Source organism: Melozone crissalis, unplaced genomic scaffold, assembly GCF_028551555.1.
Source record: "Melozone crissalis strain CALT ecotype California unplaced genomic scaffold, PUWL_Pcris_2 ptg000045l_1, whole genome shotgun sequence".
NCBI classification, from domain to species: Eukaryota; Metazoa; Chordata; class Aves; order Passeriformes; family Passerellidae; genus Melozone; species Melozone crissalis.
In genome coordinates, this window is record NW_026535823.1 from 13,894,837 (window position 1) to 13,913,624 (window position 18,788).

An 18,788-nucleotide genomic window follows, 5' to 3' on the forward strand; every position below is an offset into this window, starting at 1 on the left:
AGATTTAATGAATATTTTATTGTCTAATAAGATGACAAATAATGTCCATTATATACCTTGATTTTTTTTAATGCTTTCTGGACTTAAGGCATTATGGTAAGTTTATCTACAGCTTTCATAAGTTTATTTACAGCTGTTGAAGTTGCAAGTTTGACATGTGCAATGTGCATGACTTTGGAGTTGTGCTTTATGTGCCTATTAAATGTTGGCTCTACCACTGTTTTGCTCTTGATATCCTCTGACATTTGCATTGATTTCTTACATAGGGCTCAACTGGTTTCCCAGGATTTCCAGGTGCCAATGGAGAGAAGGGTGCAAGGGTATGATAATTCATTCTTGCATAACACTATTAGCTTCTAAAATTCAGTGCTGGGGGAAAAGACTGAAACGTAAGGATACAAGTTACTATCTGAAGAATGATAAAAACAGGCTTTTCACATTCAAGATGGAACTCTATGTAAAACAGGATATACTGAAGCACTGTTTGCAATTTTTAAAGTATTAATCTAAATGTACAAGAACTTGCACACTTTCTTGCTGCACATAATGCCATGATTATATAATTTGAAAAAGAGAATAAAAATCACCTTTGCTGAAGGGCTTGGACCTTTTTTTTGGGCAGTATAGCTGAGTGAGTTGGCAAGAACTATTTTCCTGTATCCCATGAATTATCCTGCTACCATGCAATTTACCCTCAAGGAAATTCAACTTGTATTTCATAAATATTCTGACTTGCCACAAGGGAGTTTTTTTTAGGCTTAGCTTCAAAAAGGCAAAATATACCAGGCAAGATGAAGAATGTGTACTGTTACATATATTTTAAAAAATGTAAAATTACATCTTCTGCTGCTTTGTTTGTTTGAAGCAGGTGAGGGGAAATGTGTTATGCATGTTCCTCAAACTATAACAATTAAAAATAGATTAGAAAACGGGTCACTGTGCTGTGGTCTCTAAAATTCAATTGAATACAGCAGGGTATGTTAGAAAGATGAAGAAATTAAGAGATGAGTCAGAATTCATAGCTGATAGCCACATCAAGTCAAACAGGTAATTTTTTGCTATTATTATTATTATAGCAGAAATTCATGATTTTAAGATTAGATATATGAAATCCAATAGCATTTGCATTACTTATGTACAGTTTAAATTGTTCTTGTATCATTTTAGCTAAGATAAAGATGCATTGTTATCTACAGGCACAAGCCTGCTGAGTTCATGTTGTAAAAAAATGAGGCAACTGCTAATAAAGGCAGCAGATTGACAAAAAAAGCAAAATGATAGAATCAAACAGAAGGCTTAAAATTATGAAAATCTTACTATATTGATCTGTTTTCAGTCATTCATAAAGCTTTAAGCTCAGCTAGGGTATTAACCATGTAATTAATACCATCAAGCTGCTGGTACACTGAAATATTATGCTGATCATCAATGAGCCCATAACTGCAGGTTTTGTAATGAGAATCAGATATTATTGTTAGTCTTGCCTAAAGGGTTATCATGGTGTTTTATGCTCCCATGCATACACATACTAAGAAAGACAGTCCCTGTCCTTGAGAAGATCACAGGCTGAGTAGCATTTCAAAAACAGCACATAAATTTTATTCTGATAAGTGAAATAAAACCAACAGTAAAAAAAAACAAAACACCCTGCCAAGAAAACAGATGAATACATTTAATTCATTTCTGTAAAGGGGAGCTTTGTGCCAGGACATCTCTGATGATTTTTTGGTTGCTGGTTTGTTTACCTCAGATATTCAAAATACCAGTCATCAGGTTCCTTTCTCTACCTGAAAAGTAATTTATTGAATTTTAAGATTCTTTGCATTACAATACACAGCAATTCCAGTGCAGAGCCTAAAGAAAAAATCATGTTCAGCATGATAAAGAGTTATATTAAAGCAAAAAGTAAGGACTGGTATTCTGGCAAGTTCTGAATCTCTGTCAAGTGCGCATAATTTTGGTAGGTATTACAGTGCCCATTTCTGTTATAAATGAAGAGTGGCTTGCCCTTTCTTCTCTCTATTAATCTGTGGGGCTGTCCATGGGAACCCAGGAACTTTGTTTTGAGGCTGTTCACAATGCCAAGTCCTTTAGACTACTACACAGATACTCTGCTTGTTGTGTGCCACCTTCAATACCATTCTAACGTGATTTAAAATGTTCTAATGCCTCTGACAGAATCTGACTCTCAGGCAAATTTAGTGCATTTAGCCACAAGTACCAGTGAACTCAGAAAGATAACCAATTTTATCAAGGACCATGATTGTGTAAATTGAAATGCAAAGTAGATAGTTAAAGGTAAAATAATATTTAAGCTTAAGGGAGTTGCTCTCTGCCTCCACTTCAGTAAAAAAACTTTATATCACAAATAGAGTGCCTGTTAAGATCATTCCTGTGAACTTTTCTTTCCAGGGCTTGCATGGCAAACCAGGCCCCAGAGGACAGCGAGGACCAACAGTAAGTTCTTTTGATTTGCAATTTAGAAGCTTTCCTGTGTAAATTGCTTCCACTATACTGTGACAAATTACTTTTATTAGATTATAATATCCAGTATTTATCATCAAGCGCCTCTGTGTTAAATTGACAGGGTCCAAGAGGCTCAAGAGGTCCCAGAGGTCCCACTGGTAAACCAGGTCCAAAGGTAATTGTCAAGCACACTGTATAGATTGGCTACAGGCTGTTTCTTTTAAATAAATGCAAATCCTTGAATGTACTCTCTTTCCCTTCCAGGGCACTTCAGGCAATGATGGTCCTCCTGGCCCACCAGGCGAAAGGGTTTGTGAAAGCCATCTTTGTTTTTCCTACTATATAGGAGTGTGGTTTGTTTTATTTTCAGTTCTCCCTCTCATATCTCTGTGCTACTTTGACCAGGGTAACCAAACTAAAAAGACCTCCGTTCCAATGATGCTTTTCACAAAGTTATGAATGGGGTGGCTGAAGTTTGCTAAAAGCTTCCTCCAACTGTATCTCAGTTACACACAGGACACAGAGAGTACATGCACACTTTGTGTTCCATCCGTGTGCTTTGTATAGTTCCTGTGGATTACAGGTGCACTCACAGCTCAGCCTCTTCAGAGTTCCTCCCTTGCTGCAGCTTACTGCCCGTTCATTGATTAGCAAACACTCCAGCCACATCCAGAAGATCCAGAAGTAGCTGAGTTTTTTTGTTCTGGTCAGCTAAGAATTCCCTTCAACCTATTTTCTGCGTGCTTCAGAAATCCTATTGTTCTCTCTAAAACAAAATTTTCTGCTTGCTATTATCTTCCAATCAATACACAAATACACTACGCAGCTCATTGTACAGCACTATAAAGAAAAAAGAGTATTAATAAATCGTTTTTGTAATGGCAGCACTTGAAAACCAAGTCAATTTAAGTGGATGAGCTTTCTGCCAAAGCATTTTTGCAAAGACTAAACTTGTCTTTTGTAGTGATATTTCATTAAACTGCTAAACTTCTTCATAGAGGAAGCCTAAAGCTCTTCTCCCAGTATCCACAGCAAAGTCCCAGTGTTCTGCAGGAGAGTTATTCTTTAGGAGGGAGCTCCTTGTGCATTTTCCCCAGCCCCATAATGCCACTTTTTTGGCATTAGCTAGGATGTGGGATGGAGAGAACGAGGCATAGAACAAGAAAGGAAGTGTAGGTTGCTTACACTGAAGAGGATCAGAGGCAGCCTACCAGAAGGGGAATAACAGATCCTTGTGGAAGTTTTCTGACAACTCCAGGAGTTTGCAAAGGAGAGAAGTCGTGGGGGTAAAACAATGAGCAGATTAATCCAAGATGAAGGTATCCCTGGAGAGAAATTGATAAAAGCAAAGAGATGAAGAATCATAAAGCAACATGTTTCTCATCACTTGTGTAATATAAGTGTGAGGTATCTATTTGCTTCCCAAGAGGGGTGTCAGCCAAAAAATAAAACTGTCATCTCTACTCCTCTGAGACTATTTCAGCTACCAAACATGAAAATAATAAATAATCTATCCTGTGTAGCTACTGTTAAAATGATATTTAATAGCAAGAATGAAAATGTAATTTTGATAGCATGCTGTTAGTTTTCTAGTGCTTTTTCTCACACAATCCATCAGTCCCCTGACTTGACCTGCAAGCCATATTGTGAATGAAGAGAAAAATGTAAAGATTTTTCCTTACAAAGCCTTAAAGCTTGAGAACAGGGAAAATTGTTGAGAAAGAAGGTGCCTTTAAATGCAAAACTTCAAGTTGTGTTCCTACAACCCAGTTTCTGACACTGACCAATCTCATTCAGGTGTTCTGTAGCTGAGTCAATTTTACTATTTTTCCTCTATAAAGTTCCACTTTTGGGTTTTGGGTGGGGTTTTTTTTGGGGTTTTTTTTTTTTTTTTTTGAAGCTTTATGTTATATACAGAAACAAATGAGGAAATTTAGTTTTCTCACAGATAAGGCATATTGAAAAACAACCCAAACCCCCCTATGGAGCATATTTGTGTGTTCTGAATTTGATAATCTTTAGCTAAATTTGTAAAACCATGCTGCATGTAAATTTTCTGTCTCCATATATCTGTATATATAAAAAACTATAAAAATAATATGTTCATATATCATGGAATTTTTCAACTATTTTTCATAATAGTAAACATGCTGTATTTAATCCTAGCTAACTCTGAAAAGTTTATTCTTTTTGGAATTTTTACTGTTGTACTGGTTCGAAATATTATCAGGGTTTAGGAATTGCCAAAGATGAATGCTTGACTGGAAGTTAAAAGATGACCAAAATATTAACTAAATCCCCTGTTTTATGCAACATGGAAGAACGGTGCTTCAAATTCACAGTTGGTTCCTACTTTATTATGCACAGTTTTAGGGGTAAGATGCAAACATAGTTGAAATAAGTAGTTTTCCTCATTTTTTTACTGGATTCCTACACAAGCACTATTGCTTTCAGGAAATCCCTCCAGAGTCTGTGCATGTGAACTGTGACTACCAAGATTTATGACAGTGTGGCTGGGGCTTTATGCTTAAATCCAGACATTACCTGCAGGGTTCCTATATTCTATAATTGAAACAAACTTTTCAGTCCAGCTTGAGTAAAACTTCCCTTGTTTGTTTGCCTTTAATCCAGGGACCACAAGGGCCTCAGGGACCTGTTGGATTCCCTGGACCAAAGGGACCTCCAGTAAGTATCTCATTCATTAAATTTGTGCAGCAACAGGAATTTTAGTTTTTGTAGAGTGCCTCTGAAGTAAATAATTGAAAATTTATGTAAGGGGTGGTTTATGTATAGATTGAAAATGCTCATGCTGAGCCTTAAGGGTTTGGGCTCACATTTTTAACGTGGTCATTGGTGCAGCTCTGAAGACATCGAGAGCAATGCGCCAAACTGGAGGTCTGGTATGTCCTGCCAGAGACCACGTGCCACACTGAGTTCAGGCAAAATGCTACTTTGCTGCTGTATATTTTCTTTGAATGATTGATTCACCGAGGAAAAATGAAGAGGAAGGAGGCATTCATTAGCAGCAGGAACATATAGAAGTAATAGCTCATTTGAGCTGCCCCCTGAACCAGTCTTGCTGCTTTTCTGGTGTGCCTCTGCTCATGTGCAGTACAAAAGCAACAAAGCACCTCCCATGCATTTGTTACTTTTATTTCCAATTCTGAAACCTGAAATTTCATCAAGTACTTCTGAAATGCTTAGATTTGTGTTGAGTCATTAACCAAAGAAAAATGGAAGTATAGGGACTTTCCATGATTTCTGAATTTATGGAAATCTATTTTGAACATGTTTGCATTTGGCAACAGTCATTCTCCAAGGAATTGTTAAGACACTATAGGAAGGACACAAGGAAAAAGTATTATTAAAATCCTAGTTAGCTAATATAGCAGCAGTTTAAATTTACCAAAGACTAGTCTAGAAGTAAACAGAGAGCAGAGATTTTGGTAGCTAATTGCACACTTTTTTTGAGAATGGCTAAGAAATTGCTTGATTTATGTATTTTATAATTTCAGGGTCCACCTGGAAAAGATGGCTTGCCTGGGCACCCAGGACAGCGGGGTGAGACTGTAAGTAAATGCACTCTGCTGTGTTAGTGTTGTTCTAAAGGTCATGGTTATGGGATCAAAACCAAAGAAACAGGGATGACAGGGAAAAGGGAAAGAGGCTGGCACCAAGAGGTTACATAACTGTACTTTCCTTATAGATGGGCCAGGAGAAAGCTTTATTTTGCTCCCATGATACAGGTGTGTGGTTATTTTTTGCTATGTCCAGTTAGTAACATCAGAATGAGATTAAATATTCCTAGAAGTAAATGAGATTAATACCCAGATCTCTATTTAAATTGAGATTTTTCAGATAATTACGATACAGTAGTTTTCTCCCTGAATGCCATGTACCAAAGATAGTAGCATTAAAAAAAGTCTTATTGATGATAAATCGCTAGAAAACTGAAAAGTCAAGACCTTTGGAGACTAGGATCAGAATGATTGAACTTATTAAAGTAAAATAAAATTCTGAAACTATGCAACTCATTTAAGAATCACAATTAAAAAATTCTGGCATGAAAATTAAAAATACTATGTCATACTTTTAATTTAACTATCCTTAAAAAACACATTATTTCTGTGTGTCAGAATGTTATTCATATTCCATTATAAAATAAAAACTCTCACTGAGATTTTTCAGGGCTAGAGAAAGCCATAAATGAATTTATTGAGAAATTTTCTCAGCATGCAGAATGTGTTTTAAGCTCCAGCTTCACTGGAAATCTGTTAGTGACTGCTGAGTCACTTCCACTGCTGGAAGGAGAAGCACAGAGCCTGGAGTAGCACATCCCTCTGAAAATCTCTGTTTTCTTCTGCTAGTATTGTAGTATTGTCACACTGTAATGCTTTGCAATGATAGTGATTTTTGTGTATGAAACATTATTGGCTCCTTCTTTATTCTTTTCCTTTGCAATGATGCAAAGACTGTTGTGTACCATAAGGATCAATTGTTTGCATTGTTTACAATGCAGGATGCTCAAATTTGTTCTTTAGTCTGCTGTTAAAAAGTTACCATTTTCCCTGGATCTTTATTTCTTTTCAATTTCTTTTTGTCTCACCTCCACTTTAATGCCCTTCCAACTTAATAGTCCATCTGTGTCTTTCTTTATAAAGCATTTTTATGTCAGGCTTTATGATTCATAATATACATATGTAAAAATGTATTTTCAGCTGTCTTTTTAGCTGCATCACTTATGCATTCAAACTCATCTAATCAAGTTCTCCTAGAGAGATCTGTAAAACTGATGGCAATTTTTACTGCTGTACCTCCTCAGAGAGATGGAAGAGAGATTAATCAGCATTTCATATCTAGGCATACACAGACAAAAAAGATTTCTCTCTTTCATTTTCTGAACAGAGGGAATGTGTGACATGGAATGTCTCATTTACCTCTTCAGCACAGAGGTGAATTTTGCCCTTTTATAACTTGTAAAGGGTAATGTAATATTCTGTCATTTTTTTTTTCACAGGGTTTTCAAGGAAAAACTGGTCCTCCTGGTCCTGGTGGTGTTGTTGGCCCCCAGGTACATAATTTCATTTCATAGCTGACTTCATGAGACCAATGTTTAATGGTTATATTATGGATAAGGCAGTTGCTTTTGCTGTATTAAAGGGACCATATCCATGGTTATAATAACTTTTGTTACAAAAGTTGCATTATCAATATTAGAAAGCTATACTTAGTAATCATCAGTGATTCCATCAAAAAAGTGAAAATATTTGGGTTACCTTTCCATTTTGTTTTATGTTTTGATTTGGGTTTTTTGTTGGTTCATTGCTGTTTCAGTGGTTTTTTATGTGATTATGAAATTGGTGGTTTACAGAAGTCAAAGAGACGCATTCCTCTACCATTTTAGAAAGAGCAATGCTATGTGTGAATTTCTTGCCAGAGAAAAATTTTCAGTAACTTTTAGATTGTGGAGAGATAAATTATCAAAATTTCATTTGATTTAACCTTGTTAATTTACAACTTAATCAAGCATTTAGAGCTTATTTAGCTAATTCCCTCAGTGGAACTTTTCTGCTAGGGAATCTGAAGAGAAATCTTTCAACTCTCCTGCCTTACAATTCCTGTTATTCAGAAAAGCAACAGTACTGAACTGTTTCAATGCAAGAATAGTAGATGGATTTCTCTCCTGTGTCCTTTTTATAACCTTCTCCCATACATGCTGTGCTTTAAAGCTTCAGTGCTTAAGGAACAAGGTCAGGATTTCACTCTTTGGAAGCTGCACAGACGTGTCTGCAGGCAAAATGCAATGCAAGATTTATTTTATAGGACAAAGATATTTTGTAAGTCAGCCTTGCCTGGAGGGAAGGTGAGGAATGTGCACTAACCAATGGCAGCACTGTTTGGTAACACAGCAGCTGGATATTGAGAATCTGCTCCTCTCCACTTCCTCCCACACCCTCAAGACATTAATAACTTCAGGTGACTGAAGCTGTGCTTGTGTGCCTAGGGTCCTACTGGTGAGACTGGACCAATTGGTGAAAGAGGCCATCCAGGTCCCCCTGGTCCCCCAGGTGAACAAGGCCTGCCAGGTGCTGCAGGAAAAGAAGGTGCTAAGGTATGATGTGGCTTTGGGGAACAAGCAGGAAGGGACAGATAGAGTGCTGACAATGTGACATTTCAAATCATCATGAAGACATGCAGAATGAAATCAGAACATACAGTGTAAAATCATGATTGGCAGGTTTCACCCAGAAGGACTTGGATGACTGGAAGATTCCAATTTTAGAGCTGAGTCTGCTTCCACTGAAATAATGAGAATTCTTTTGAGCCAAAAATTAATATTTTAGTAATAAAAGCAAAAGAAAAAACTTCTGCGTATAATATGCATTCAATATACTAATCATATTCACTATGTCATACTTAGTAATGACATATTCACATCAAGGTAGAAATTTTTACTTTGGCATTTAAAGTCAGATGTGTAGTAGTGAATGAAAGCTAGAATTTCACTGAATAAATTTAACTCCTTGTTTAATTTTTGGCTGCCATTGGTGAACAAGAAAAATATTACTTATCTAGTGTCTATGTAATTCTATTCAATTTTTGATTATAATTGGGTATCAACATTTTTTATTGAATGTATCTTTAAATGTATTTTTATGGCTTGTTGTGTTTTTCACTATTTATATTCCATAACTGGTGCTGTATTTTGCCAAAGTTCATTATAAATGTAACCACAGGCTATTGTACTGATAAAAGAATTAGTGAGTGAATAGCTGGGGACACAGTCTTTGTTTTCATTATTATAACTAGGCTCTGGTAGTTAATTTTCATCACTCACTGTACACATAATTCTTAAACATATTTTTTAATCAAAATGTAATATGTTTCCCAGGGTGATCCAGGCCCTCAAGGCATTCCTGGGAAAGATGGACCAGCAGGTCTTCGTGGCTTCCCTGGGGAGAGAGGGCTTCCAGGTGCTCAGGTATGATATAAGCTCTAGAGCAATTGATTGCCATGATATTTCTAAAAGAAAGAAACAATTTATGAATCTCTTTATTTATTAAGTCTCCTACTGTACTTAAAACAAATACAATTAAAGAACAAATAAAAATATAATTGGCTAGATAAGAAGTAAGAAATTTATTCAGGTTTGTTTCTTTGGATCTTTACATGTTTCCTATTATATGTGTTGCTTTCCTGACAAGCTTTTTATTTCCTTTCCATTTTTTAGGGTCCAGCTGGTCTGAAAGGAGGGGAAGGCCCACAGGGTCCACCTGGCCCAATGGTAAGTAAACATAATAATTCTATGGAAATATAAACAATATTATCTAATAACTTTTTTCTTCTTTAGTTGCTGGGATGTTTTCATTAACACAGTCTGTAAAACAGCAGACAGATCAGACTTCTACTAAGTATCCATACTAGTGAGCGTGCATGGATATGGAGGTAGAGAATATCGGAATCCTTCTGCCACTAGACTTAGTTATGACATTTACTTGCTGCTCAATACTTGTCACTTATGTCAAATTGGTTTTGAGATAAGAGAGGTTTTCCACAGTGGAAAAATCCATGGATAGTGACTCATGCTGTTGTGGTGGGCTTGCCTTGGCTGGTTGCCAGATGCCCACCAAACTGTGCTGTCCCTGTCCTCCTCAGCTGGACAGGAGAACACAAGACACACCGAAAGGCTTGTGAGTCAAGATAAGGACAGGAAGATCAGCCACCAGTTATATCATGGACAAAATAGACTGGGAAAATGAGTTTAATTTATTTTCTATCAAATCAGAGTAGGATAGATAAGGAAAAACAAAAACTAATTCTGAAAACACCTTCTCCCCACCTTCCCTTCCTCCCAGGCCGAACTTAACTCCTCATTTTTGTTTTATCCTGCCCCTAAGCAGTGCAGGAGGATGGAGAATGGTTCTCAGTTCATCACATTTTGCCACTCCTTCCTTCACATGGAGAGGACTCCTCACACTCTTGCCCTGCTCCAGTGTGGGATCTCTTGGCAGTGAAGCAGTCCTCCATGAACTTTTCCAACATGAGTCCTCCCCAGGGCTGCAGTTCTCCATGAACTGCTCCAGCCTGGGTCCCGCCAGGGTGCAGTCCTTCGGGAGCTGGCTGCTCCAGGGTTGGTCCCCCAAGGGGTCACAGGTCCTGCCAGCAAACCTGCTCCGGTTTGGAGCACAAACCTGTGTGGGCTCCTCCCTCCACAGGGTGACAGGTCCTGCCTGGATCATCCACCACTGCAGGCTCTCCATGGGGCACAGTCTCCTTTGGGATCCATGTGCTCCAGTGTGGGCTCCTCCACGGGCTGTGGGAGGATCTCTCTCCCCTTCTGTTGTGCATTTTTTCCCCATTTCTTAAATACATTATTCAAGAGGTTCTGCCCTGTCACTCCTGGGCTCAGCCATGGCCAGCCCATCGGTCCATCCTGGAGCTGCCTGGTCTGAGCTCCACTGGACATAGTGGAAAGTGGCATCTTCTCCCAGAAGCCAGCCCTGTAGTCCCCTGCTAGCAAACCCTTGCCATGCAAACCCAGTGCTCCTGTGTTCCCTTTGTAAAACTATGTAAAATCATGTTGTGCAGGAATTTTCCATACTCGACAGTAGTAGAGTATGCTTCAAGTTTCCTATTCTCTGTTGTCATGCTTTATGCAAAGAAGTTCTACAAGTATGCACGGGCATTCAAAACATGCTAGAGTTATTCCCAAATGTGAATTGTGTAGATTTTGACAGTCATCTTGTCAACTTATTTCTTTCATACAGTGCAATTGAGGTTAAAAAAGAAAAGACTCAATCATCACAGCTATTCATGTTAGGAAAAAAAAAAGTAATGGAGGAGTTGAATTTCCATGTGCTTCAACAAAGCTCTCTTATGTCCTTGCAATTCATATTCAGATTAGAATGCATTAAACAAGGATAAAAATCCACACATAGTACAGTACAAGTAATACATGAGACTTGAATTCTTAAAATGAGTTATTGAATTCTTAATGCCAAAATCTGAATTTACAGTTCTCAACACTGTGCAGTATATATATTCTCAAAAGGTACCCAAACAAGGAATGGAATGGAATGGAATGGAATGGAATGGAATGGAATGGAATCTAGCAGGGAAAGTCGAAAGGGATATCATCTTACCCATTTGAAGGACCTGAAATGTTAAAAGAAAGGATGACTCAAAGTCAAGAAAGCGTAGACCAGAATAGTCTCTTCAATCTAAAGGTCCTGTCTTGAGTTTTTGTTTTAGGAGCCCCTAAGGCTGGACTGAGCTCTCAGGCAGATGGTTCAGGTGCAGTGACCCAGAGCCCTTCTGAGCATGCACAGAGCAGCCAGCACAGGCAGAGCTGGTGGGTGACACAGCCCCCTTTGCCAGCCAGCACTGTCCACACAGGAGCTGTGCCACTCCTGTCATGGTCCTCAGAAAGACACATCACACAAGGTGTGAGGCAGCAGTACACACCTTATTTAGTGATAGTTGTCTGTATTCTGAAATTCATGTTTGAATTGAAATTCAGAGGATCCATGTTTCTCTAATTCTTATAGGGTATGTATAAGTTAGTGTTTTAGTTGAAAACATCAGAGCTTTTTTGAGGAAGATATCTCAATTATCCCCATTTACCACCCTTTGGTTCAAATCACAGAGCTCTCTCAGAGCTCATGAATAGTATTCCTCTCATGTGAAATTAAATTGGTAGAGCAAGTCCGGGAACACTATTAATGCTCCCCAGCTAATGGGAGTTCAGTGCCAGCTGAAATCATCATTAATTATAGTCCAGAAGCACAGAGAGTGTGGGTGTCAGGAGCACACTACCAAGGACTTCAGTTCATAAACCCATTCCTGTTGGGGCCACCCTTCAGTCATAGAAAGAAACCCTTAGGAGGCTGAGGATTTTTTGCATGTGGTTTTTGCGGTCTTTAAGAAATAGATGTAGTGGTAGCAGGAGTTGAAAGGGAGTTTGAAGGGCAAAATTTTTCAGTTTTAAAATATATTTTGAGCTCATTGCAGTGTAAGCTGGCCCCTTCAGGTACAAAGAGGACCAAGTAGCTCTTAAAGTATTCCAATAGTCCTCAGTAGGATTTTTATCCGTTTCATCTTTAATTACTAACTTGTTATCTCAAAACAGTATTCAGTGAAAAAAAGGTGTGTAGGTGCCCTTAATACTGTGTTTCATTGCACGGTCAAGCACCACAATTAAACCACAACTGCTTGCTTTTTTTCACAGAAGCTCACAGCAGACCATGAGCATCAAATACTCTGCAAATATTTTCCCATCTATTTTTAGCCACCAGCGGGTACACACAGAAGTGTAATTGTAGTGGAGTCTTCATTTGCCATCTATAATAGGAAGAGAATCCATGCCACTGGCTGACTTTCCTGTGATTTCCTGCCAATAGCAATTGTTTCTAACTAGCATATATAGTCAATTATAAGCTTTGTTTGGCTGCTGCATACATCTGCAAGCATACCAAACATATGACTGCTCCAAATGCTGTGCATATGCCAATTACTCTGTTTAGAGGGATTTGGACAAAAGAAAGAGAGGCATGAATGCATGTCAGAGCAAGAGGGGGTTCTGCAGGATTGAGGGGGGTATTTTCATGGTTTGGGTTTTTTTGGGAGGGGGTTGTGGTTGGTTTTTTGTTATGGTGGGGACTTTTTTTAACAGTTGTCTTTTATCTGCTCTCTTTGTTGCTTCTGTTTGTTTTCTTCCCTTCTCCTACTACCGTGTGGAATGCTGAATGCTGATGAGAGAAAGCTCTTTGGAATGTCAAGCAGTCATTTTTCATTTGCTCATTTAGGAATTGGATGCTCAAATTAGACTCAGAATAAGCCAGCTGTAGGCTACCCAATTATCAGTACTGAATATCTAGAGCTATCTTCATCTATCTGACAACATTTTACAGTCATGGGGACCTTCACTTGTTGAGCATTTTTTTAACCATCAGTAAAAAGTATTGCTACTACTATGCAATGTATACAATAGCTGTCATTACATATCTCCTCACAGGAAGGGGGAGAAAACCAAGGTTGTTAATGAGTTTATAGTCTGTATAGCAATAATAGAAGACAAAACACGAACTTCCATTCTGTAGAAAAGTAAAAAAAAACCAACAATACAAATTAATAAAAAGATTCCATGATGTGAGTACTACAAGACCAAAGGTTAACAAGTGGTTTCATAACATAAGGAGCTTGTTTCATAGTGGGACAGAGTGACCAGAGAAAAATGAAACACAGAAAGAGGGAACAGACTTAAGAAGCTGTTTAAAATGCTTTTCTGAGTTGGGACTATAATTTAATATGTTCTGCTGTGCTCAGAGGCCATTCTCACAGAGAAAGGAGCAGTTCCTTGGAAACAGAAGGTGTAGTCCATCTTCATAACTCATGTGAAATGCAAAGATAAATGTGAAAATTGGCTGATTAAAAAGAGCTACTAGAAATTATGGCCTCTGTTAGTGTCTGCTGTCTGACACAGGAAAGATCTATGAGTTATTTGGGTGTTTTCCTCTCTATTCTTGCATCCTCCTGATGAGATGACCTAAAATTGTTTAGCTTATGAGAGCTGACAAGATCAGAGACCATGGCAGTATGGCTGTAGGGTAATGACTTTTTCTTGTTGAATTCACTGAAGCCTTAGGAACTAAAATAACAGAAATAGGACAGAAACTTGGGCAGCCACCCAGACTTAAAAAAATCACCAACACCTGGAAGGATAAAGTAATCTATGATGTCCATACAAATACTTTGAACACTCGTGCAAATTTAGATCTTACTGAAATAAATTGCTAAAATACTTTGAAAAACCATTCAGCACTCTTTTCTGTCACATGTATGTGGAGGGAAAAGCACCATATTATGAAATTAGTACCATTTTTGCTAATGAGGTCAGTCCAGGACAAATATGTCGAGTAAAAGCAAAAAAAATAGGGTCCTCATAGGTGAAAGCATCTTAAAATTCCAATATCTACAAGACAGCAAACTTGATCTTGCTTAAATATGAAAAAAAAATGCTATTTAGAGTCGCAGGGTCTTACTTTTACTATTTTTATTATTATTTTCTGTTACTTTTCTGTTCTGTATCATCCTGCTTCTAGTATATCAATTGAAGTGAAATTATTAATCATAAAGTGTTGCAAACTATCTTGAAAGTGTAAAGCTGAAAATTTGGGAAATATTTTTGTACAGCAAATAAATATTTAACAGTACTCTCTTAATGCAAAAATTGTAAATTATTTAAAAGACAGAAAACAATGATGCAGTTTTAGTGGTTTTCAATACATAGTGCCTATTGTTTCACTCTTGATTTTTAATATTACATTTTTAACTTTTTCTTTGCTCATCTAAAGATGCCTGTACATAAAAAACCTCCTCTGCAGAACACACTAAATTAGTCACTGTGCTTGAATGGATTTTTACAGAGGTGCATTGAAATGCAGAAATGTGATCATCACAGCAATGAACAGCCCAAAACTTTACTAAAAATTTTGGTGTTGCTTAGTTCTGTATTTTGATATTGTGAATTTGCTTTCACCAAAGCAGTATGTTAATATATTTTGCAAACATAGAGGGAAGTAAATTCTTGAAAAGAGGCTGGTTTTAAGGACACTCTCATTATGATGAACAAGTACAGGAAGTGGTATTTACAAAAAAACAAAATTAGTGTTGCATGAACTGTATTGGATATGAACTTCAAGTTGGTCCTTCCAGCCTTTTTTCTTTGCTTGCACACGTGATGGATGTGTAACCTTCAACCAGCAGAACTCGCACTGCTGAACAGCCTCTCAGGTCACTTGCCTCATGAAAGCCACCAGCATTCCCAGGCTCTCAGAGTCCCTTTATCCCTCATCCCTTTCTCCTCTGTTCCCAGGGCTCGCCGGGCGAGCGCGGAGCCGCGGGCACCGCTGGCCCCATCGGGCTGCCGGGCCGGCCCGGCCCCCAGGGCCCCCCGGGCCCCGCCGGAGAGAAGGGAGCTCCCGTGAGTAACCACAGCCCCTGGAAATACCTCTGTGCTCACCTCTCATTCCAGAAAAGTGCTTGCTCCCACTCTGTACAACATGCATTCTCTCAACACCAACCTACTCATTTGGATTTACAAATATGTACACAGTAAAACATTTCTCATCGTGCTGTATGAGACCAGGAGGGTTAGACCTGTTACTGTCACAGCAGGGAGTGGATATAAATCAGTCTTTCATTAAAACTTTGTACCCAGCCACTCTGCATTAGAGTACAAGTGTATTTGACATCAGCTTCCATTATTAATTCATATAATTCTCTTATATATTCTCTTCTCTTGATAGTTTTCTTTCTGTTGGGGTGTTTTCTGTTTTGTTGGGGGGTTTTTTTGGAGGGGGTGGGTGTTTTAATTTTGTGTTGGTATTGGGACTCCCCATCCTGAAGTATTCATTACTCTGCTGTGATAATGTGGATTGTTTCATTTTCTTCAAAACCAGGGTGAAAAAGGTCCCCAAGGCCCAGCTGGACGTGATGGAATACAGGGTCCTGTAGGACTTCCTGGTCCTGCTGGCCCCAGTGGTTCTCCTGGAGAAGATGGTGACAAGGTGAATCATTGTAATTGGTTATTAGTGCATCTGGGAGAAGATGTGTCAGTACGTTCTCTGTAGCGTTCCTCACAATAAACAGGGTGACAAATCTATGCCCTGCCTCCCCCAAATTCCCTCTGCCTACTGCAAAAAATACCTTAAAACCTCTCCTATAACCAAATGTCTGAGGGACATGGGACACAGGGATTTGTATTAAAGAGCTAGTAGAATAACATTTATCCTGGCAAAGAAACAAGGATAAAAGTGTGGCAAAATAAGGCAAATGATGCCAAAATTCATTTTTGCCTATTTTAGAAATTTGGTTTACTGAATGAGTAAGATGAAATGTCTTCAGTAATATTCAGGGATTTCAAAACCACCAGAGGTTGTGCTGGTAGGTTGAGGGTGTCAAAATAATTATGTTCACAGCACAGATGTCCTGTTGACCTCTGGCAGAATTTAAAATATGACACCTTTCAGGATCATCTGGTGTGGTTGCTTGACCAAGCACTTTTCTGTTAGTTAGCACAGGGTAAAGGTAAAGATTTTAACATTCATTTTTGTGATTCATGAGTGTTATTTATCCCATAGATGGTACTTTCTGTGATTTAATTTAATTGTCTTTTATTATTGTATAAAGAAAACATTATTTTCTAATGTGCTTTCTTGGTGATTTGAATAATTTTGAAGTTTGGAAATACTGTACACTCCAGTGAGAAGCAGTAGTTCAGTCATAAACAGTTACATGAGTCTATAAATCAGGCTACTTTCATTATAAGTTCATATTGAAGATGACATAAGCAACACAATTTCCTTTATTTAGAGCTCAGTAGCATTATACTTCAAAGCCAGGTCTTGTTGCCCTTTTCAATTCAGCAATCAATATCTAGATTAATATGACATATTATTGATTACTGCAGAACTGCTCCCTTCAGGCATTCTCTTGAAGCAGCAGCATAAAACATAGAATAATCATATCAAAGGGAACATTTGGAGATACCATGATATTGACTTCAGCTGAGTGTGAAGGAGAACATTTTAAACAAGTTTAACTTTTAACTTTCAATTACAGGGTGAAATTGGTGAACCAGGTCAGAAAGGTAGTAAAGGTGACAAAGGAGAAAACGTGAGTAGCAAAATCCTTTGTGCATTACATCTATTCTTTATAAATAAAAGGTATTCATGCATGAAGTATGCAGGTAATTTTGATACATAAATGAGCAGAAAAAAAGACACACTCCTAAAATGTTCCTTCAAAATAATGTTCTTTTAATGCAATACTAGAGGTTTGTACTTACAGATCCAGGCATGTATTTATTATTGCTCATATTCCTAGAGTTTACAGAATCATTACAAAATATAAATTACTTTCTTAAGCACCCTTCCTGTATCACTGAAACTCCTCCATTCTGCATTTGAACTGGAGAGACCACGAGTTCCCATACATTCCCTTACTGTGTTGAACTTCACTGACTGCACTGTGTGAACATTCCCAGCTTTGGCTTCTTAGCCATGAGGATGGAAACTGTGGAGACTCAGCAGAGGAATCTACTAATGTAGTTTTAAAAATTTCCAAAGGATATCTACTTCCTGGGGAGCACCAATAACTGATGGCAGATGAAATGGCTTATTTAAGTTTTCATATATTATCATTAGGCCTATTAGTGAACCTAGGACTAATCAGGTTTCTACTGTTTTGATTTGACATTTTTCTATCTTCAAAAATTATTTCTAAAGTTCAAGCACTTCCTTTTTTTTTTTTTTTTATTTAGGCCAGACATATAAAATTAAGCTTTTTTCACTGTGAAATTTGAAGCTAGAAAGAATAAAACTAGCATTTATTTATTTCCATTTGATTTTGGCTTCTTTTCTAAAAACTCAAAATGGTATGTTTTCAATTCTGTTCAAATTCAACATAAACTGGTACTTTACTTGAATAGTTTTCCTTGAGAAACAATTGAGAAGTAATGGCAGAAAGATCCTTTTTATTGCTATATTTCAACACTATTCACAGTTAGCAAAGCTCCAAACTCAGCACAGGGGTATTCATGGCTAAGTAAATTTATCTTGAAAACAGTGTGATTTTTGAGATTGACAAGTTACAGAACAGCATGTTACTTTAAAAAATTACACCAAATTTATGGCTTACATAATATCAGATTATATTTATGGGAGGATATGTACATACTCAAGCAAATCACAGGTCATAGAATCACAGAATGGCTTGGGCTGGAAATGGGCTTTAGGATCAGCTAGTTCCAGCCTCTGATCAGTTCCACTTCAGGCTTTGCATGTGGTCACAGGCATATCCTGTTTTCCCCTTTGCCATGCCTCTTCATTAGAAATGCTTTGCATCAGAGAAATCCAGAGAAAAAACACAAGCTGCACTCTTCTGTTTCAGATAATTTTAGCATAGCTAGTTATGCCGAGCATTAGACTGTGACCTCAGTTCCCATAGTGAGTACTGATGCATTTGGGCCTGCTCCAGCAGACCTGCTTTACAAATAAAATGTCTGCAGCATTATCATTTGAGAATGTGTCCTGGACTCCCTGTCTCAAGGTTTAATGCATTTGAGAATATTACACATTTTTTCTTGAAGTACAGTATTCAGTGTTGAGGCTTAGTTGAAGTGAATGTAACTCTGGTTGAAGTCACATTTCTTGAATCTGCAATCAGTTTGCCCTCAACTGCAGTCATTCAACCCTGACAATTTCAGAATGTTTGCATTTTAAATCTGCTTTCCTTTCAACATGCTGACAGATGCCTTTTGG

General features: G+C 37.9%; 1 protein-coding gene across 2 annotated transcripts in view; it reads left to right on the forward strand.

The window, feature by feature from the left end:
* COL11A1 (collagen type XI alpha 1 chain) overlaps positions 1-18,788 on the forward strand; it is a 124,599-nt gene that overhangs the window by 76,862 nt on the left and 28,949 nt on the right. For both annotated transcript variants that reach the window (XM_054286325.1, XM_054286326.1), the window contains 13 exons: positions 267-320; positions 2,413-2,457; positions 2,588-2,641; positions 2,731-2,775; positions 5,098-5,151; positions 5,982-6,035; positions 7,484-7,537; positions 8,471-8,578; positions 9,359-9,448; positions 9,698-9,751; positions 15,341-15,448; positions 15,927-16,034; positions 17,089-17,142. In XM_054286325.1, coding sequence (XP_054142300.1) covers positions 267-320; positions 2,413-2,457; positions 2,588-2,641; positions 2,731-2,775; positions 5,098-5,151; positions 5,982-6,035; positions 7,484-7,537; positions 8,471-8,578; positions 9,359-9,448; positions 9,698-9,751; positions 15,341-15,448; positions 15,927-16,034; positions 17,089-17,142 — 882 coding nt within the window. The remainder of the gene's footprint in view (positions 1-266; positions 321-2,412; positions 2,458-2,587; positions 2,642-2,730; positions 2,776-5,097; positions 5,152-5,981; positions 6,036-7,483; positions 7,538-8,470; positions 8,579-9,358; positions 9,449-9,697; positions 9,752-15,340; positions 15,449-15,926; positions 16,035-17,088; positions 17,143-18,788) is intronic.